This window comes from Mytilus galloprovincialis, chromosome 1, assembly GCF_965363235.1.
Source record: "Mytilus galloprovincialis chromosome 1, xbMytGall1.hap1.1, whole genome shotgun sequence".
In the NCBI taxonomy this organism is placed as follows: domain Eukaryota; kingdom Metazoa; phylum Mollusca; class Bivalvia; order Mytilida; family Mytilidae; genus Mytilus; species Mytilus galloprovincialis.
In genome coordinates this window covers 8,632,486-8,651,669 of record NC_134838.1, presented here as the reverse complement: position 1 = coordinate 8,651,669, position 19,184 = coordinate 8,632,486, and the positions used below count along the sequence as shown (strand labels likewise).

General features: G+C 32.3%; 2 protein-coding genes across 5 annotated transcripts in view; both read left to right on the top strand.

The window, feature by feature from the left end:
* The first annotated feature begins 5,757 nt into the window (after positions 1 to 5,757).
* LOC143068854 (M-phase inducer phosphatase-like) lies at positions 5,758 to 6,737 on the top strand. The gene has a single exon (XM_076243226.1). The coding sequence runs from the start codon at positions 5,791 to 5,793 to the stop codon at positions 6,664 to 6,666; it is 876 nt and encodes a 291-aa protein (XP_076099341.1). The 5' UTR covers positions 5,758 to 5,790; the 3' UTR covers positions 6,667 to 6,737.
* A 1,600-nt stretch (positions 6,738 to 8,337) lies between these two features.
* LOC143064658 (uncharacterized) overlaps positions 8,338 to 19,184 on the top strand; it is a 29,990-nt gene continuing 19,143 nt past the window's right edge. Inside the window, exon 1 of one of the 4 annotated variants that reach the window (XM_076237665.1) lies at positions 8,338 to 8,379. In XM_076237665.1, coding sequence (XP_076093780.1) covers positions 8,353 to 8,379 — 27 coding nt within the window. In that variant the 5' untranslated portion in view covers positions 8,338 to 8,352. Of the gene's footprint in view, positions 8,380 to 10,782; positions 10,938 to 11,045; positions 11,314 to 14,721; positions 14,836 to 19,184 lie in introns of those variants that run through there. The other 3 variants (XM_076237653.1, XM_076237643.1, XM_076237661.1) reach the window with 3 other exon arrangements.

The window sequence follows — 19,184 nt, the reverse complement described above, 5'->3', positions numbered from 1 at the left end:
GGAGCAGTTTTATATTTTGATAATTATTGAATTAGAATAGAAGAGTTTAAATAATCAAGAATAAGTTTTACTGAATTATTCCAAAAAACTCTACAATTATATATCATTTCTCAAAATGTTTGGATGACAGGACTGTTTATACACAATATTTGTCCTGATTATTTTTAAAAACATTGTTCGGTTTTAGCACTTCGACCAAAGTTGAAACCTGAATCAGGATACATTTTTCTGTTTCATCACATTTACTGACAAACACTTAACTTTCGACATTATTGTTGTTCGCAATTAGCACACACGTCACACATGAATATCTACTTTTGCATAGGTTTCAAAAATCAAAGTACATAATATCATGATAAGTTTAACGTGTCTCTTTTGGCTTATAGCTTTTCACGGACTGAAGCAGATCTGCCGATGACAGTGATGCGTCTTCAGCAGCTTATCCTCTCAAAAACATGTAAAACTTCACACATATATGTGAAAATATTTACATTAAGATATTGCGGGGGGGGGGGGGGGGGGGGGGGGTTCAACTGATATGTACATTATCAATCAAATGAAGTTTACCAGGATCAGCTTGGGTACAAGTCAACAGTAAAAAACATTGTGGCATCTTCTGTAACCATTTCGATCCTTTTAGATAAGAAAGTGCAGCTGAGACATAAAGTACCCGCCCTTTTCATATATACTGAATATAAAACAAATAAAACTAGATTTGTAATTGCTAGCAATAACGGATGGCACCCTCGTCCCCCCATTGCCAGGCGAGCGGCAGCCATTTTGGAAATTCCAAAGTCAAAGAGTGCATCTACACCTGCAACTTATCATTTTTGCAAAATTTCATTAAGTTTGGAGCATTTGGAAATTTTGGACAATTTTGCTGTTTCCATGGTTACGGCGGCCATTTTGGAAATTCCAACTTCAAAAAGCAACTCTGCACAGGTCAGTCACTATTCCTGTAAAATTTCATCCAGTTTGCAGCACTTAATTTTTTTTGGAAATTTTGAACATTTGTGCTGCAACCATGATTACAGTAGATAATTCCAAAATTCTAAAAGCAGACATCTCATTGCCCCATGTCATGTTATGTATCAATACAGTTTCATTTACTTTGGTGCACTACTCTCTGAGAAAATGCTGATTTTATGCATTTTTCCATAGGGTTAATGTAAAACTTGGCCCCAGTTTCCATGACAACGGCGGCCATTTTGAACTATCCAAATATTGTCTTGACATCTTGGCATACTGGAGAACATTTTCATAAAGTTTCATCCAGATGGATCTTATAACGAAAGAGTTAGATTTTTTGATATTTTAGCTGTTTCCATGGTAACGGCAGCCATTTTGAAAATTCCAAAGTCAAACTGGAAATCAGCACATGCCAGTTACCATTCCTGTGGAGTTTCTTCCAATTTGGAACACTTTGATTTTTTTCGCATTTGTGCTGTTTCCATGGAAACGGCGGCCATTTTTTACCATTCCATTGCAAGGTGCACAACTTTACATGGGGGTCCTCATTATAGAAGAGTTTCATCAACATTGGTCCATTGGAATCCAAGAACTCGCGCGGACAAAATTTGTGCAAGAAAAATAATAAGAACTAGAATTGCCATTGCAAGCAATAGCGGATGTCACCCTTCCCCCAATGGCCACTAAGCGGCAGCCATTTCAAAATTGTTTAACAGTGAATGCACATATATGCATTGCAGTTCATCTTTCTGTAAATTTTCAGTACATTGAGAGCATTTTAGAAAATTTCACATTTTTGCTGTTTCCATGGCAACGGAAGCCATTTTGAAAATTCCGAAGTCAAAAGTCTCATCTATACATGCAAGTTAACTATAATATTAAGTTTCATAAAGTTTGGAGCATTTTGAAAATATTTGACATTTCCGCAGTTTCCATGGCAACGGTGGCCATTTTGGAAATTCCAACTTCAAAAGTCTCATTCAGACTTGTCAGTGTACAATCCTATTAAGTTTCATCAATTTTGGAGCATTTTGAATTTTTTGAAATTTTTGACATTTGGGATGGTTCCTATGGCAACAGAGACCGTTCCCAAAATTGAATGGCATATACCACATTGGTACATGGGAGGGACCATACCATCAAAGTTTCAATCCATTTGACCTACCATTTTAGGAAAGTAAATGCCACTTAAAGGTTTTTGGACCATTTTGACCTGTTTTGCATTGTTTCCATGGTAACGGCAGACATTTTCTAAATTCCAACGCCAAATTCCACTTCTACCAATGTTGCTCATCGTTACTGTGAAGTTTTATAAAATTTGGAGCATTTCCATATTTTGGAAATTTTTGGTGTAGTATCCATGGCAACATAGCAGTTCCAATGATTGCCAAAATCATCCAAAACCAGTATATGCCCGGCACCTACATTGTATCAAAATATAATGATTCTAAGTTAAAGCATTTCCAAATAATTCATCAAGACCAAAAACTGGAATTTTCCATTATTTTTCGGTTTCCATGGTGATGGCAGCCATTTTTTGGTTCCAAAGTTGCACTGCAACTGGAAAGTCAGGGTTCCTTGTTATAGTGCACCATCATTCAGATTGGTCCCTTTGGCTCTGAGAAAACTGCCGGACAAAATTAGGTGGAAGAATAATAATAATAACTAGAATTGCCATTGCAAGCAATAGCGGATGTCACCCTTCCCCAAATTGCCACTAAGCGGCAGCCATTTCAAAATTGTTGAACAGTGAATGCACATATATGCATGGCAATACATCTTTCTGAAAATTTTCAGTACAATCAGAGCATTTTAAAAAAAAAATCACATTTCTGCTGTTTCCATGGCAACGGCAGCCATTTTGAAAATTTCGAAGTCAAAAGTCTCATCTGTACTTGGCAGTTAACAATAATATCAAGTTTCATTAAGTTCAAAGCATTTTGAGAAATTTTGACTTTTTTGCAGTTTCCATGGCAACGGTGGCCATTTTGGAAATTCCAAAGTCAAAAGTCTCATCCAGACTTGCCAGTCACCTATCATATTAAGTTTCATCAATTTTGGAGCATTTTGAAATTTTTGTGATATTTGATCCTGTATCCATGGTAACAGAGTAGTTCCAATGATTGTCAAAATCAATCAAAACCTGTATATAGTGGATAACTATATTGTGTAAAAATTTGATGATTTTAAGTTCAAGCATACTAAAGTTATTCACCAAACCCGGAAGTTTTTGGAGCATTTTGACCTTTTTGCATTGTTTCCATGGAAACGGCAGACATTTTGGAAATTCCAACGCCAAATTCCAGATCTACCAAAGTTGCTCATCGTTATGGTAAAGTTTCAAAAAATTTGGAGCATTTTCATATTTTTGAAATTTTTGGTGTAGTTTCCATGGCAACATAGTAGTTCCAATGGTTGCCAAAATCATCCAAAACCAGTATATGGGTGGCACCTTCATTGTATTAAAATATGATGATTCTGAGTTTAAGCATCTCCAAATTATTCCAAAAAAACAAAAAGTGAAATTTTTCACAATTGTTCCGTTTCCATGGAAACGGCAGCCATTTTTTATGGTCTTAGACCCTACTGCAACCCAAAATTTTGTGTTCCTCATTATAGTTAACTATCATTAAGATTGGTTCCATTGGCTCCGAGAAAAGTGGCGGACAAAATAGTTGGAAGAATAATAATAATAACAAAGAAACAGAGGAAAAGCAATATGTCACCCGACATTGTCGATCGGGTGACATAATAATAATAATAACTAGAATTGCCATTGCAAGCAATAGCGGATGTCACCCTGGTCCACCAATTGCCACTAAACAGCAGCCATGGTAACGGCAGCCATTTTGGAAATTCAAAAGTTGAATGTCGCATCTAGATTAATATGCTGTAACGTTTTATACATTTTTGGCGAATTTTCAAAATTTTGCTTTTTTTGAACAGTTTCCATGGCAACATTTGAACATTCCAAAGTCATACTGCTGCTTCATTTTGTGCTCCCCATAATATCATACCATTATATAACATTTAATGGCCGTAGATTTACTTTAACACTAATGTTCTAGAACGTTCCATTACATTTTTACATTCTTTCTGTTTCTATGACAACGGCAGCCATGTTGGATATGCCAACCCTCGACTGCACTTCTGCACATGGTCATTAACATTTTGGTATAGTTCCATAACAATTGGTCCATCCTATTCTCAGAAATAGTCTGGACAAAAAAGTGTGGAATAATAATAAAAAAAAGAATCGTACAATAACAATATGTCACCCGACCTCAGTCAGGGTGACATAACTAGAATTGCCATTGCAAGCAATAGCGGATGTCACCCTGGTTCCCCAATTGCCACTAAACGGCAGCCATTTCGAAATGTTCCATCAGTAAATGCAGATATATCCATAACAAAAGATCTTTCTGTCAGTTTTCATAGCTTTATGTACGTTTTTCTGTTTTCAACAATTGTGCCGTTTCCATAGCAACGGCGGCCATTTTGGAAATTAAAAACTCAAAAGTCAAGTCTACAATAGCTAGGCAACATTTGTTTTAAGTTTCATTAAATTTGAAGCATTTTGGAGTTTTTCATATTTTTGCTGTTTCCATGGTAACGGCCGCCATTTTAAAAATTCCAAAGTCAAACTACTGCTGCATATTGTTCTCCCCCGAAGAATATACTATTATATAACATTTAATGTCTGTTGAACTATTTTAACACTTATGTTCTGGAATGTTCCATGAAAAATTCACCCCCTTCAAATTATGTCTAGAGACCCCCCAGTTGAAAAAAAATGTACCATGTTGAAGTGTGTATGACTCTCTTAATATCACAGAAGTTTCATATAAATTGGAACACATTTCTATTTTTCACATTTTTGCTGTTTCCATGGCAATGGCAGCCATTTTTTTAATTCCAAGGTAAGGTGCAAAACTGCACATGGTGATTAACATTATGTTATAGTTCCATCAACATTGGTCCATTCAATTCCGAGAACTAAGCCGGACAAAAAGTGTGGAATAAAAATAATAAGAAAAAAAGAATCGTACAATAACAATATGTCACCCGACCTCCGTCAGGGTGACATAAAAAAAAAGAAACGTAGAATAACAGTATGTCACCCCAACTCCGTTGAGGGTGCCATAAAAAATCCTTACATGATATGCTTTGAAAACAAAATAAAACCTATAGGCATATTATAAAATGCTTTAAACTGTAAAAAAAAATGTACATACTCATGTTTAATAATAGAAGACATGTTTGTAAAGAATGGATATTTTTTCTTCATAATACACTTAAATGAAATACTTAATTGAATTTGAATTTTATTTTTTATGCTCATACCTTCCATAGCATTTATTTAAATCTTATTCAATTTTTCAATATTTTTTTTTTTTTAACCTTTTGATTTAATTTGTATCGTTTTGAAGTAAAAGTATTGTATGAACACTGATCTAACGCCTGTGTACTTTTTCTTTGTGTGATGATTGTAATTATCTTTGTAGAATCAAAGCCAAAGGTAATAATTTTAAATTATTTTTGATCTAACAAATTCAATCTGTTACTGGTATGTTCCTCCTATCTAAGGAGCAATCATAGGAATTGATTGGCAATTAATAAGATACATGTAATTAACAAAGCTTTGGAAGTTCAACCACGAGTTGAACACTGCTTGAGTAATGAGCTGAGTACGATTCCCAATTAGAGACAGAAATTACTTATTGTCAATTCCAAAAATATAAATATGAAAATTTATAATATTTCAAACATAAACATTTATCATTCGAATCAAAATATTTCAAATTCAGAACAACAACAAAAATGCTTTCAAGAAGATTATTCGACACATGTGATGACTTTGATGTCATTCCAGCATCTATATCTTCCCTGAGTTTTGATTCTACACCAGTAAAGGCTGATGACCTTATGTCTGTGATGACTCCAAACATCAAACGAAGTCTGTTTCGTGTTGATGACGAGGATTCCGGTCTTGGAATGGATGATCATATAACATGTACACCTAGCTTGAAAAAATCTGCCAAAAGACAGCGTGAGGAAGATGACAACATAACATGTTCAAAAAGACCAAAAGTTTGTACCGATATAAAAGCTGTGGTAACAAAACTTGAAGAGAACGAGGACTTGATTGCCGATGGAAGTAGATTGTATACTTTACCAACTGTTACTGGAAAGCATACTGATTTGAAAAGCATCACTCCACAGACACTTACTGATGTTTTAAACGGGGGCTACGATGACGTCATCAGTGACTACAAGATCATCGACTGCCGATACCCGTATGAATTTGAAGGAGGGCATATCAGAGGAGCAGAAAATATGTATTTGCATGAGACCATTTTAACTTTGCTTCGGCAACCGACTAAAGATAGACAGATCATCATCTTCCACTGTGAGTTTTCGTCCGAAAGAGGTCCTAAAATGTTACGATTCCTCAGAAGCAAAGACAGAGAACTGAATAAAGAAAACTATCCATCACTGAACTTTCCAGAAATCTATTTATTAGATAATGGTTACAAGGCATTCTTCAATGAAGAAGCAGATCTATGTGACCCAGTGAGCTATCGACCAATGCTTCATTCCGACCACTCAGAAGATTTACGCCATTTCCGAGTGAAATCAAAGTCATGGACAGCTGGCGAGAAACGAAGATATGCCAAAAGATCAATGAGATTTTAGAACTGTCTGTAAATTTTATGTTTTTCTAGTGCTATAGTAATCTGTGATAAAAGTAAAATCAGTGCTTTGTTTTAAACAAATTATGTTTTAATGTTTTTGATTTTTTAAGTTATATATATTATATGTTATTTATATATTAAAGATTACCAATTTATATATTTTTTTTTGTTATGAAGTATAATTTTGCGATTCTACGAAACATCTCAAGTTATTTCAAGCATGGTTTAACCGGTTATTTTAAACTTAAAACAGCAAACATATAGAATGAGATGATTTTAATAATGCAATTGATCATTCTGAACATAAAATATCCTCATGTCTTCTTTTGAATCAAACTTTGGCGGAATAATATATGAAAGATCTTTTATTATTTCCCAATTTGTGCTGATCTTTTGAAAACATGACTGAGACAATGTTAAGTCCTGAATGGTCAATATAAAAACAAATCTGCCCTTAATGAGAGTTTATGCGACATGGTTTGAAGCTTTAGATTTATGATTCTTTCAAAGATTCTCATTAAAATTACATGTTGAAAGTTGGCCAAACATGGCGACGAAAATTGCAACATTGATTGAACATAGTTCTGTTAAAAGCTTATTGAGATTATTTAAGACTAATCTAAAAACAACTACTTTAAAACTACAAGAGGTAATGTTTAAAAACCTCAAGGAATTGGTTATTGGGTGAATCTCGACAAACAATTCTCATCTAATGTTGCAATCATGAACGGGTGCAAACATACTCATTTGTGGCCGTTCGTGTGCCTGGCTCAAGTCTGGAACTTCGGATGTGGTTGCCTTGAGTCATATATTAATGATTTGAATACAAATTTGTGTGATCAAGAATAATAATCTGGGAATGACAACAGCTATAATCGTCAAAATCAAAAGTTGACCAAAATTTTATTTATGTTGGAATTAAATAGTTAACCTGACACAATCGTGTTACTTCAATTGATGTCTATTCTATTCTATTTACTGCAGTGGTTATAAGATGATGTCACAAGCATGCAATCGGGCAGTTTTTACATAAAGTTATGGTTCCAATTTACATGTAGATTTTATTATACGAATTTTCAAACAGGAAAGACAACAGGCGAGTGACCAGAAACAAATCTGGTCTAAGTGGTTTAGAGAGTTCAAAGATCGAATACAAACCGACAATGCCATTGCCCCCCCCCCCCCCCCCCAAAAAAAAAAACCCCCACACACCAAAAGATAAACACAAGGTCTTTAAAAAGACGGACGTCAACACGAACCTGATAATTCAATCCTTGAAATGTCGTTTGTCGTAGATTTTATATTTGCATGCATATGGATCATTTAAAAGTTAAATTAACAAAATAAAAGAGAACAAAGTAAACATGTGATCAGATTTTTGTCAATCAAAGTTAACTTACGTTAATCTTCTGCAGTTTGCCAAGAAGCAAGACGTCTGAAGACCGACTCGCAGGCAAATAATTTATTAACAAACATCAAAGTAATATTGAGTTTATTAAACATCAGTTCTTATCTAATATCGTATAAAATTAATGAAAATTCAATAATTTACTGTCATATTGCTAAACCGGAAAGAATAATTAATGATTTTTAACGTCGAGGAGAATGTTATGGTAAGATAAGATGGATTGTCACGTTTATATCGTGTTCTCTCGCGTAGACAAGAGCGGAATAACGAAAAACATCAATGAAAAAAGCTGAAACTAAAATTCTTGTAAGTACAGCTTATATATTTTTACTTTTTACCCAAAGGAGTTCATGTTTGGCCCTAAGTTTTTTCCATGTTCTTTTTAAAAATAAGGCCAAAATACTAGAAATTTCACATATATATTTTGATATAACTATCTGTACAAAATAAATTCTCATATAAAACATGACAATGAAAAATCCCTCAAGTATACATTTTGTTGTAACGTCAGTTTTGGTCAAATTTTCAATAATTTAAAACAGTTTTGAACATAATTTACTATGAACGCCACCAAAGAACAAGAAGGTGTTGTGTCTTCGGATCCAATATCATCATTGGCCACTTTTGGCAATAGAAAATTTTGGATACTCGGTTGTGGCTAAGAGTTTTCTCAAGCTAATATTTCCGAAAATTCACCAAATCATGTTTTTGACACTTTTCTAACATTTGCCGCCTAGAAAATGTTCTAACGAAGAGATTTGTTTAACCTGGTGATAAGGCTTTTAAAAAAAGATAAATTTAAGAACCAAAGTATGTCTATTTAGAATTAAGTCGATCTTGAAATTTGACACCTTCTACAAATTCTTGCCCTGGAAAAACAATATCGCGTCTTATGGATAAAGCTGTTGCTGATGAAATTTGTGACTCCTTCATATATAAATGGTAGGGTCATTTTTATTTCACATCTTTTTGAAACAAAGTCTTTAAATTTTAACTAACTTCACAGTAGTACAGCTTCGTGTGTGTGTGTGTTAAAAAATATACTGTGAGTTTTAAAACTATTATTGTTTATTACGATTTACTGAAAGATTGCTGTTTTCTTAACGTTCAGTAACTAAAAATCATGCACATTCCGGACGAGATGCATTTCCAGAGATATGAACACCTTATAAATGCCATAAATGATATTTTAAAACGCTCTTGTGATAGATAATGCCAAAATTAGACATTTGTTTATACTTTTTTTTTATTTTGACATGTCGGTGAAACAAATACAGCGAAAATTGGCACTACATCTTTCCGTAGTATTCTTCACGAGTCAATAGTCTTGTGAACATATCTATAAAGATAATAAATTCTGCTCTTTATATATATTTTAAGTATCTTTATATTTGTGAATGATATTTGTACATATTGTTGACATGGAGTTACAACCTGTTGTATGAATTTTTATTTTAACCGAAGTATATAAAATGATATATGGTATCATATAGATATGACATTCTTAAAATCTTCCTAAATGTAGGGTTTCTAAATGGAAAGATGAAGCATGATTTTTTAATGCGTTCAATTTGAAAAAAGACAAAAAACAAACAAAAGCAAAAAATATAGAATTAAAAGTTACAAATTTTAAAAGAAAATAAAAAGACGGGCAAATTATTACGTGGACCTGTAACTGTTATAAGATGTTGGATAATATACAGGACATGATAACACACAATCAAACACACACACACGTCTTATTAAAATTATTTAACGATACGGAATTAATATTAAAAAGAAGATGTGGTATGATTGCCCATGAGAAAACTGTCCATAAGAGACCAAATGACACAGAAATTAAAAACTATAGGTCACCGTACTGTCTTCAACAATGAGCAAAGCCAATATCGCATAGTATAATAAACTCATTATTTTGTATGATATGTTATGTTTTTTTTTAAATTCAATTAAATTCTTCTTCTCGTCGAAGTTTCCAACTCGGCATTCAGTTTTTTTAGATAGGGATTGGGAAGAGAAGAGCGCTCCGTCCAGTGTCACAGTGTAAAATCATGAACCCTTATGTCGTTATGGGATAGGTGTTTATTGCGCGATATATATTTTAAATCATTTTTTTTTCTGTGGGAATTATTTCCCTATAGATTTTAACAAACCACAATAAGTTATCATTGTCAAAAAAGTAATGTCAAGCACCTATAGAGTCCTTTTCATGGACGGGTAAAGGTTATTCTTTGCATAATGATCTTATTAGCGACGTGATCTGCGACATTTAATGTTTGAAAATCCGCATTAAAAATTAAATAACATGATAGGTTACATGCAATTGCAAATAATTTACCGATTTAAAAGAAGACATTTAACTTCTTTTGAAATTGATTTACTGATGTGAATCTTAAAGACGTCTCCAACATAAAGGTCTTATCTGCATCACTGGTCACTTCAATCTTAAAACAAGGATCATATTAGATTATAATTAATGTTTTGGGCTTAATTTGGGATAACAAATATCAATATCGTTTTCAAACTTTAGAATTATGCGTTATGAGAAAATATTTGATTTCGTGATAAAGTAACTTTGTTAGAAAGTTGAAATATGTGTTAAAGTTGGATTCATTTATAGCGTTATAAAATGATACATGATTATTATAAATGACCTGCCTCGTTCCTCTAATGTATTCAATGACACGGGAGACTATTTTTCAATTGAATCAAAATAAATTCCGCAATTAAACACTAAAACCCACCGACCTGCACAGAATCGGCTTAACTCTAATCCTGCAATGAAAAATGGTAGCATAAAGGATTAAAGATATTACCGCATTATAATGCAAAACTTTCTCGAATCTTTTACTTTAAAAACTCTGGTAAGTTTCCTTTTGTATTTGTTTTATACGATTGAACTTTATTGGTCAAGTGGGTTTATTTCTATGTAACAAAGGGTGGTTATGTGCAAAAGAAAGTTTAAACAGTTCTGATTTGTTTATTTATCCAGATCAAATGTTGACATGTATGTTGGCTATATACTCAATTAACAATTAGAAGATAAAAACCTTTTTCCTACGTATATTTGTTGAGATATTTTATTTGTATCTGAAATTGTTAAAATGAATAGAAATTTAATGGATAAAACTTTATTCACTGAAAACACAACTTAATTTTTACGTTTGGATTACTGAGATTATGGCGCAATCAAATAGATTTCCAATGCCGGGAAGTATATCTACAACAAAACCGTTTAAGGTAAGAACATTGTTTAAAAAAAAAAGAATTACAAATAGTTTCATGTTTTTACTGAAAATTTGGAAAGAACAAGCTTTCAAGTGATTTCTCAAGTGTTATACAAGTACTCTCTTCACAGAATATCTTTTACTCGTTGTCCTCTTTGTTTCATTTCATTTCAATTAGTGTGCAGTCTAGTTAAATAATTGTTATAGCAATTATTATCAGATAAGGTAATATATCGGACGGAAAAAAGGATTGATTTTCGAAGAAGTAGTACTAAATTTGTTTCTATCATGTATACTGTGAATTCTGGTTGTAACAGATAACCGAACTTGGAAAATATCATTGCATTGACGAAAACCAAGGAACGCTATTGTTTTGCTTTTGTGGTAGCCCCATGACATACACGAAATATACTGTTATAACAGAAATCCCTTCACTTTATTCTATACATCGAACCAACTAACTTGCTGTTGTATGTGTACTGATATTTTGATTCTTGTATACATGATGTGTATATTGATTGATATTAGCTTTTATCAAGGTTTCAGCATCTACACGTACTGTTACACCACTGTCATAGACTAGGCAATGGTTTGACACAGCAAATATGACTCTGCCTCTAAGTCAGGAGCCTGTTATCCTGTGGTCTTTTGTTGGTTTATAATCTTTGTTTTCGTTGTACACAAACCAGGGCGTTAGTTTTCTCGCTTTAATTGTTTTACATTTGTCATCTCTGGGACTTTTATAGCTCACTATGCAGTAAGGATTTTGTTCATTGCTGAAGGCCGTGTGGTGAACTATATTTGTTAAATTCGACGTTATTTGATTTCTGGCTGAGACATGTCTCATTGGCAATCATAGCATATCTTATTTTTATTATTATTCGCAGAAAAAAATAATCGAATGTCCTATGTAAAATACCTCACCATAGACATATTTATTAAACATTGACCGATCGATAAAAAAAGTAACTCTTTGAATTAATTAGTCATTTGGGTAGAAAAAAAATCAAAGAAACTCTGTTCATTGTTCGTTTCTCGGGTTTGAATGAATTTTCCCTACTCAAAAGGGGTTTTCTTTGACATCAAAACGAAACGCAGATATTTGTATTCTTTTTGTCGTAAATTGTTTGGAAACCTAGTATCTATGATGAGCTTTTTCTAAGTCTATTTCATTAAGTTACAAAACAACTTTTTATATCTCATTATGTCTGATTGACAGTTATCTTATTACAATCATATTCCATCTTCTTATTTTAGTCTCGCCGTATATCGTCGCAGTAAGCGAGACATATTGATTATGTCCTTGTCCTCTTTTGCATCACTCAACGACTGCTTAAAAAAAATAAAATGTATTTGACATGTGAATTTCTTCCTTATCCTATACTTGGTCTATGGGTCTTTAAACGTCTACATGTCCGTCATAGAGTTCAACTGACCTCGACCATATTTCGATGATCAGTGATCAATGCTAAAATTACATAAATGTGTCAGTTTCTTAAATACAACTAAATGTGATGAATGGAATGGCTGTAAGGTGTACATGTCATTCTTATAGGTATAATCTGACATGGGTTCATTGGTCAAAATTTAGTTTTTCTGTTTGGTCTGTTTTGTAATTACCATAAGCAATAGGTCAACCATATGGGAGAAATCCGTTTGAACCAAAAATGCGTCCTTTTGCGCCACAACTTTTTTTCTCCAATGCTACGTTTGCGCCACCTGTTTTAAAATTACATGGTATTATTTGCACCAAAAATAAAACACGATTGCGCCAATCAGAAGAAAAAGGACTTCCCTGCTCCTTTTTTCGGACTTGGAACTGGCAGTTTACACGGCAAATGTTTCCTTTTCTGAAACATATCTTCTTTTTACTGCTGCTGCATGGGTACTTTAATGTAGATAGTAGCTTGTAACTTCACTTTATAGTCCAAAAACACAAACATTGAAGGATGAAATGCATAAAACAGTTCATTATAATGCCCGTGGAATGCTTCTTCCCCTTTACTGGTACGTCTTGCGGTAGATAGTTTCAGCCCATATGCCATTGGATGGTGGAAACAATTAAAGCACTGTGTCATCAACCTATGTGACTAAAACATAATCAGCAAATGCTTATATTTGCTTCTCTTTTTGCATATCTTTTATTAAATATTCAGCAAAGTAACATTTTTTCTTCCCTCTCAATACATGGACTGTCAATGATTTTAAGTCATTTCTCTCCAGATGCTTATCTTCATGGTGAAATACCTCCGAACATATGATACTTTTAAAGCCAAAAATAAGAATAAATATATACTAATCATTAATACTTATGATAGATATGTGTGCAGGTAAATTGGCGCAAATGAGTTCCGAATATTGGCGCAATAGATACATTTGGAAAACAAAATTTTGCGCAAATGATACCCCTGAAAAACAGTAATTGGCGCAAAAGGGCTACTGCCAACCATATATGGTGAATGGAATAATTGTAAGGTGTACATGTCTGTTTGACATGATTTATCTGACATTGACCTCGGTGCCTTGGATCTTTGAAACTTTTAAGATTATCTGATACTTGTAGTAAAACCTTTAATCATGAAGACTTTTATCATAAACTCAATGGTCAGTAATTAGGCGAGACGTTTCAGTGTATGCACTCTTGGTATATAGAGTAACTTGTTCTCCAAATGGTAAACAAGGGCAATCACATAGAAATATGTTTTTGTTTTATTTGTGATAAATCATGAATTAAGTTTGTGATTGCATTTCCTTGCAATGAAAGAAAGATATTTACCAACAGGACTGGTTGGATGAATGAACCTATGGCTTTTATGTATAGTTGCAAATATTAAATGCAAGTTCAGATATGAATATAAACACTGGTTTATACTAGACCGACACTACGAGTCGTCTAAAACAGCGTTGAGTTTATTGTTCTGTTAAACGCGCAGAGCGCGTTGTATTTCCACAACTCTGTACATCGGATTTTACGTATCAATTCAAATCATCAAAGGCCATACATCATAATGCAAGTCACATGCATATGTACACCAACAAACACTCCGAATTATGGTATTTCATCTTAGATCCAACCATTTAACCCTATAAATGACAGTATTTGATAACTATTACCCAATTGAGAAAAAAGCTGGTTGAGCTAAATACCCTATATATTCAACCTTGTCTTGGAAATTTATTCAAGTTCTTCGGACACTAATAAGCTATTCTTTCTTGCTTGTAGAAAAAAGAATAATTGATATCTTATTAATTTTTATTATGATAATAAAAATATAAGTGTTTTTCCCCTGCTTGGAAGCCATCTTTTTGCCTTAGCGTTTTCGGTAACTTTATGTGTTGAAGTTCTTTGGTCTTCCGATTTAATCACCTTAGTATAAATGTCATTATTTATTTAGTTTTCCATTTAAATTAATCACGTTTATTTTATTGAACTGGAAATGTTTTTAAAGTTGATCACAACCATTTATGATGTCAAAAAGGGAGTTTATCACGACACTTCATATTTCAAATGGGGAATAGTAGGAGGCCGATGAAAGTAAGATTTATTATAATTTTTTTTAACATTAACAGATCACCATTAAGAGTTAGAATAAACATTCTTGATTCTTGTCTGTATATATTTTCTGTAAACCCTTATTTTATAAAAAGAGGCCAAACGTTGATGCTGTTACGTTGCATACAGACTTTATAAAATGGACACGTCCATCTCAACACATGGTACAAAATAAATTGGTCTTCTGACATTTGAATAATTTTTGAAAAAAATGTTTGGGAAATAATTCCAATAAAGTAAGTTCCAATTAGTTCAGAAATTTTTCATTAATTCCTAGTAATCTTTTTTCAACAAGTTAACATTCCGGTTGTATCCAATTTCGAGTGTTCCAAAGATTTCAGTACGAAATGCTGGATATTTTCAACAAATTTAAAGTTACAAGAACTAGTTTAATTATAGAGCAAATATGTGCTAATGGTAAATTTGACCGTCAGAAAATTTTCCCAGATCACTCTCTACTTACTTGGAAAATAACGTTGAAATTTAGTCAAAGTAATAAAAATGCTGCGCAACCAAAAAACAATCGTAAAACTAAAACCAAATATGACATCAAAAATATACAAGAAGACTGGCTCAGGTCGGAATCTGCTCTGAATGATATTAATATTATTATTCAAAATTTGGAAATTTCAAATGTAACGCAAGACAAGATTAATAACATGTATGATGCATTTGTGAATGTTATTAAAACGGAAATGCCTACAAAATTATAATCTAAAGTGATTGTCTCATCCAACTTTGTAAATTATAAAAGAAGGAGATGAAGAAACCTTGGTGGAGCGAGGAGCTAACTGAATTATGGAACGTCGTTTGTGCATCGGAAAAAATATGGATTACGTGTAAAATTCAAAATCAGAAAAAGTTTTTTCGACAAGTATTTGTTAATAAAAGGAAACTATTTGATAAAGCGGTTCAAAAGGCAAAACGCCAACATTGGTACTCCATGCAGGAAGAATTGAGTAATTCGTGTGGAAACCCAAAAGAGTTTTGGCGAAAAATTGGAAAAATTGGTGTAGGTAGTGATTATATACCCATGGAAGTGAAATTAGTAATGGTCAAATTTCTAATGATAAAGATGAAGTTTTGAATAAATGGAAGTCTGATTTCTCTAATATGTTTAATAGAAATGATGATAGTGATGTAAATATATGCGAAAATGATGTAGATGTTTTATATGATGATATGTTAGATTGTGAAATATCTGTGGAAAAAGTATTTAATGTTTTAAAATGTTCCAAAAATGGTAAATCACCTGGATATGACGAAATACCAGTTGAATTGTACAAGAACCAAACTATGTTAAATGCACTAACTAGAGTTTTCAATTATTGTTTTTTTGACTCTGGTAAAGTTCCCGCAATGTGGTCAAAAGGGATTATAACACCTATTCCAAAAAGCTCAACATCAGATCCGAGGGATCCCTTGTCGTACCGTGGTATAACTTTGGCACCAGTTTCCTACAAACTGTATTGTGGAGTATTGAACTCTCGACTAACATATAAGCTTGATGATATTGACTTCTTATGATGACGAGCAAAACGGTTTTAGAAAAGGTTGTAGTACTGTTGACCATTTAAGTACATTGTCTACTATTATAGAAACCAGAAAACTTCGTAAACAATCAACATATGTGGCATTCATTGACTTCAAAAAAGCTTACGATTGGATAAATAGAAATTTATTATTTGTAAATTAAAAATACTTGGTATTAGTTCAAAAATTTTAAAATCACTTTATTGTCTTTATAACAATGTACAGTCTTGTGTTAAAGTAAATCGGCCTAGCCAAGATCAGATGTGCATTTCATATTGGGTCTATGTTATATGCTTGTAAAGACAAGAAGAGAAACTTTACATAAGTAATACATCTTTGAACTGAAGAAGAGAATGTAGGGCTTCACAATGAATATCAAATATCATGTATAGGTGTTACCGTTTTGAAAAAAAACCACTAAAATACACGCTGAAAATGGGCAAAATTTCACGTTATGTTGTTTCATTTAAAATTTCGCTATTTTTATCAATTGATAGTTAATAAGTGAACTTAATTTGAACTACATTATTGGTTTATTGCTATAGACAATTTATTCATCTTTCTTTTACTGTTTGTTGCAACAAAAAAATCTTCAGTGGTTACAAAGTTATGATAAAAAGTTGAATACTATGCGCTTGTTATGAAATTTTGTACTTTAGCTTGCTCAGTGTAGTGATAAAAGAGAAAAATAAATCAAATTTATGCTATTATGTGTTTTGTTTTCTCTTCTAGTATATACATTATCAAAAACTACCTCATTTATCAAAATTGCAGTACCCTAGCTGGAGATATATGCCATCAAAGTTGGATATACAAATAAAGTGAAAAAATGTCTTGTCCGTAGACATGCATTCCCTAGTAAACTGGAAGCATAATTACATTAATGTTGCATTGCTAAGTTCCTGTTCTTTTGTAGATATGAAAACACTACTAACATTTTTTTCTATCATCCATTTATAGAGGAAAAAATTCAAAAATATGTCAGAATGTCTTGTCCGTAGACACATGTCTTGTCCGTAGACATGTCTTTTTATCAATATTGCTTGGCTTTATGGGTCATAATTAGTCCTATGTGTTGTTTAAACTTAGAAATATCTTATTTTTAATAAATAAATGGTAATTTAAGTGTTCTCAATTTTTGTAAAATTACTTTACAGGAGTGGATTTTAAAAAGTGTCAGATTATCAGTCATAAAAAGCATACCTTATTTTACTTCAATATTGTTTATTCCAGTTGCTGCATACCTTAAAAGATTAACTAAATCAAATGAAGAAAAAGTATTTCTCTCTCTCTAACTTTCCCTTTTGCATTTCAGTATTAACAGCAGATGAGGAAGTGTCTACGGACAAGACACTTGTACATAACAAGTATTAAATTCCATTATTTGTCTGCTATGGAACTTAAATCTTATTTATAGGTGATGAAAGTTATCTATTCAAATTAAAACTCAGTATTTTCAACATAAATATAGTCACAATTAATTCTAACAGATTTTTTTTTAACTGAAATTGTCTTGTCCGTAGACATTACCACAATATATTTGTATCCAATTTCCTTGAGTTCAGCCTAATTTGATAGGTAAAATGTATGTTATTTTTTCAAGAGAACACATTCAACTATGTCAAAATTGAGTTTTAATGATAGTTTGATTGTTTTAAACAGTCAGATATATGGATTTCAGTTAAAAGAATGTGTCTTCATTTTGGCTTAATCAATAAATTATTGAGATATGTAAAGAATTATGGGTACATTTTTATATTTTCCAAAATTAAAAAACACCGCTTAAAACTTAATTAGTAACTTTTAATCTTAACTTTAACAATCATCTTTGAAAGCATTTAATTGAATATCAATACAATGTCTTGTCCGTAGACATTATCAAAATGTATTTGTTTCCATTTTCCTCGAAGTTAAGCATCATTTGATAGATAAACCTGATAAAATGTATGTTTTTTTTTTTCAAGATAACACTTTCAGCTATATCAAAATTAGGTTTTAATAATGCATTTCATTAAAATATGAATACATTTGTCTTGTCCGTAGACAAAACATATAAATTGTATTGCAAAGTTTGATTGTTTATTGTAAGAATATGCATCAAGTTATTTTAATGTTCTATACACCAAAAGAAAGGGTTCTTTTGGAAGTTTTGTTATTTATAGATAATTTTAGATACAGTTTTATCAGATAAGATTAATGATCAAAGAAAGCTACTGTTGTTTGAAATAACTGTGAGTCAAACATGTTCTTGTTATTTTTTTTTCAATTAAAATGTTTGATGTTCAATAGTTCTAAACATATTTTGTTGTCTTTGTCATTGACCAAAAATCTGTCACTGGTGACCATGTCTTGAAGGCAACCATTAAAGAAAATTATACAGTTTTTAAACACCATTTATTTAATAAAAATATTAAATATTTCTTTCAAAAACTGCATGTAATTATATAAATGCTTCCAGTGTTAGCCTAACGATGGCAATTTTTCATAATTTAAACCATTTTTGAACCAAAATATCAAAAGAGTTTTTCCCTGAGGTGATACTCATTTTTGACTTCATGTGAAACACAAAATGCACATCTGATTGTGGCTAGGCCGAAATGGTAATTTAACAGATTGGTTCGATGTAAATTGTGGTCTGAAACAAGGGTGCATCCTTTCGCCTTTGTTATTTAAATTTATATTAATGATCTTGTTGATGAGGTCAAGAAATTGAACAGAGGTATAGACATTGAAAATGATAAAGTTAGCATGTTGTTATATGCAGATGATCTTGTTTTTATCACTGAGAATGAGAGTGA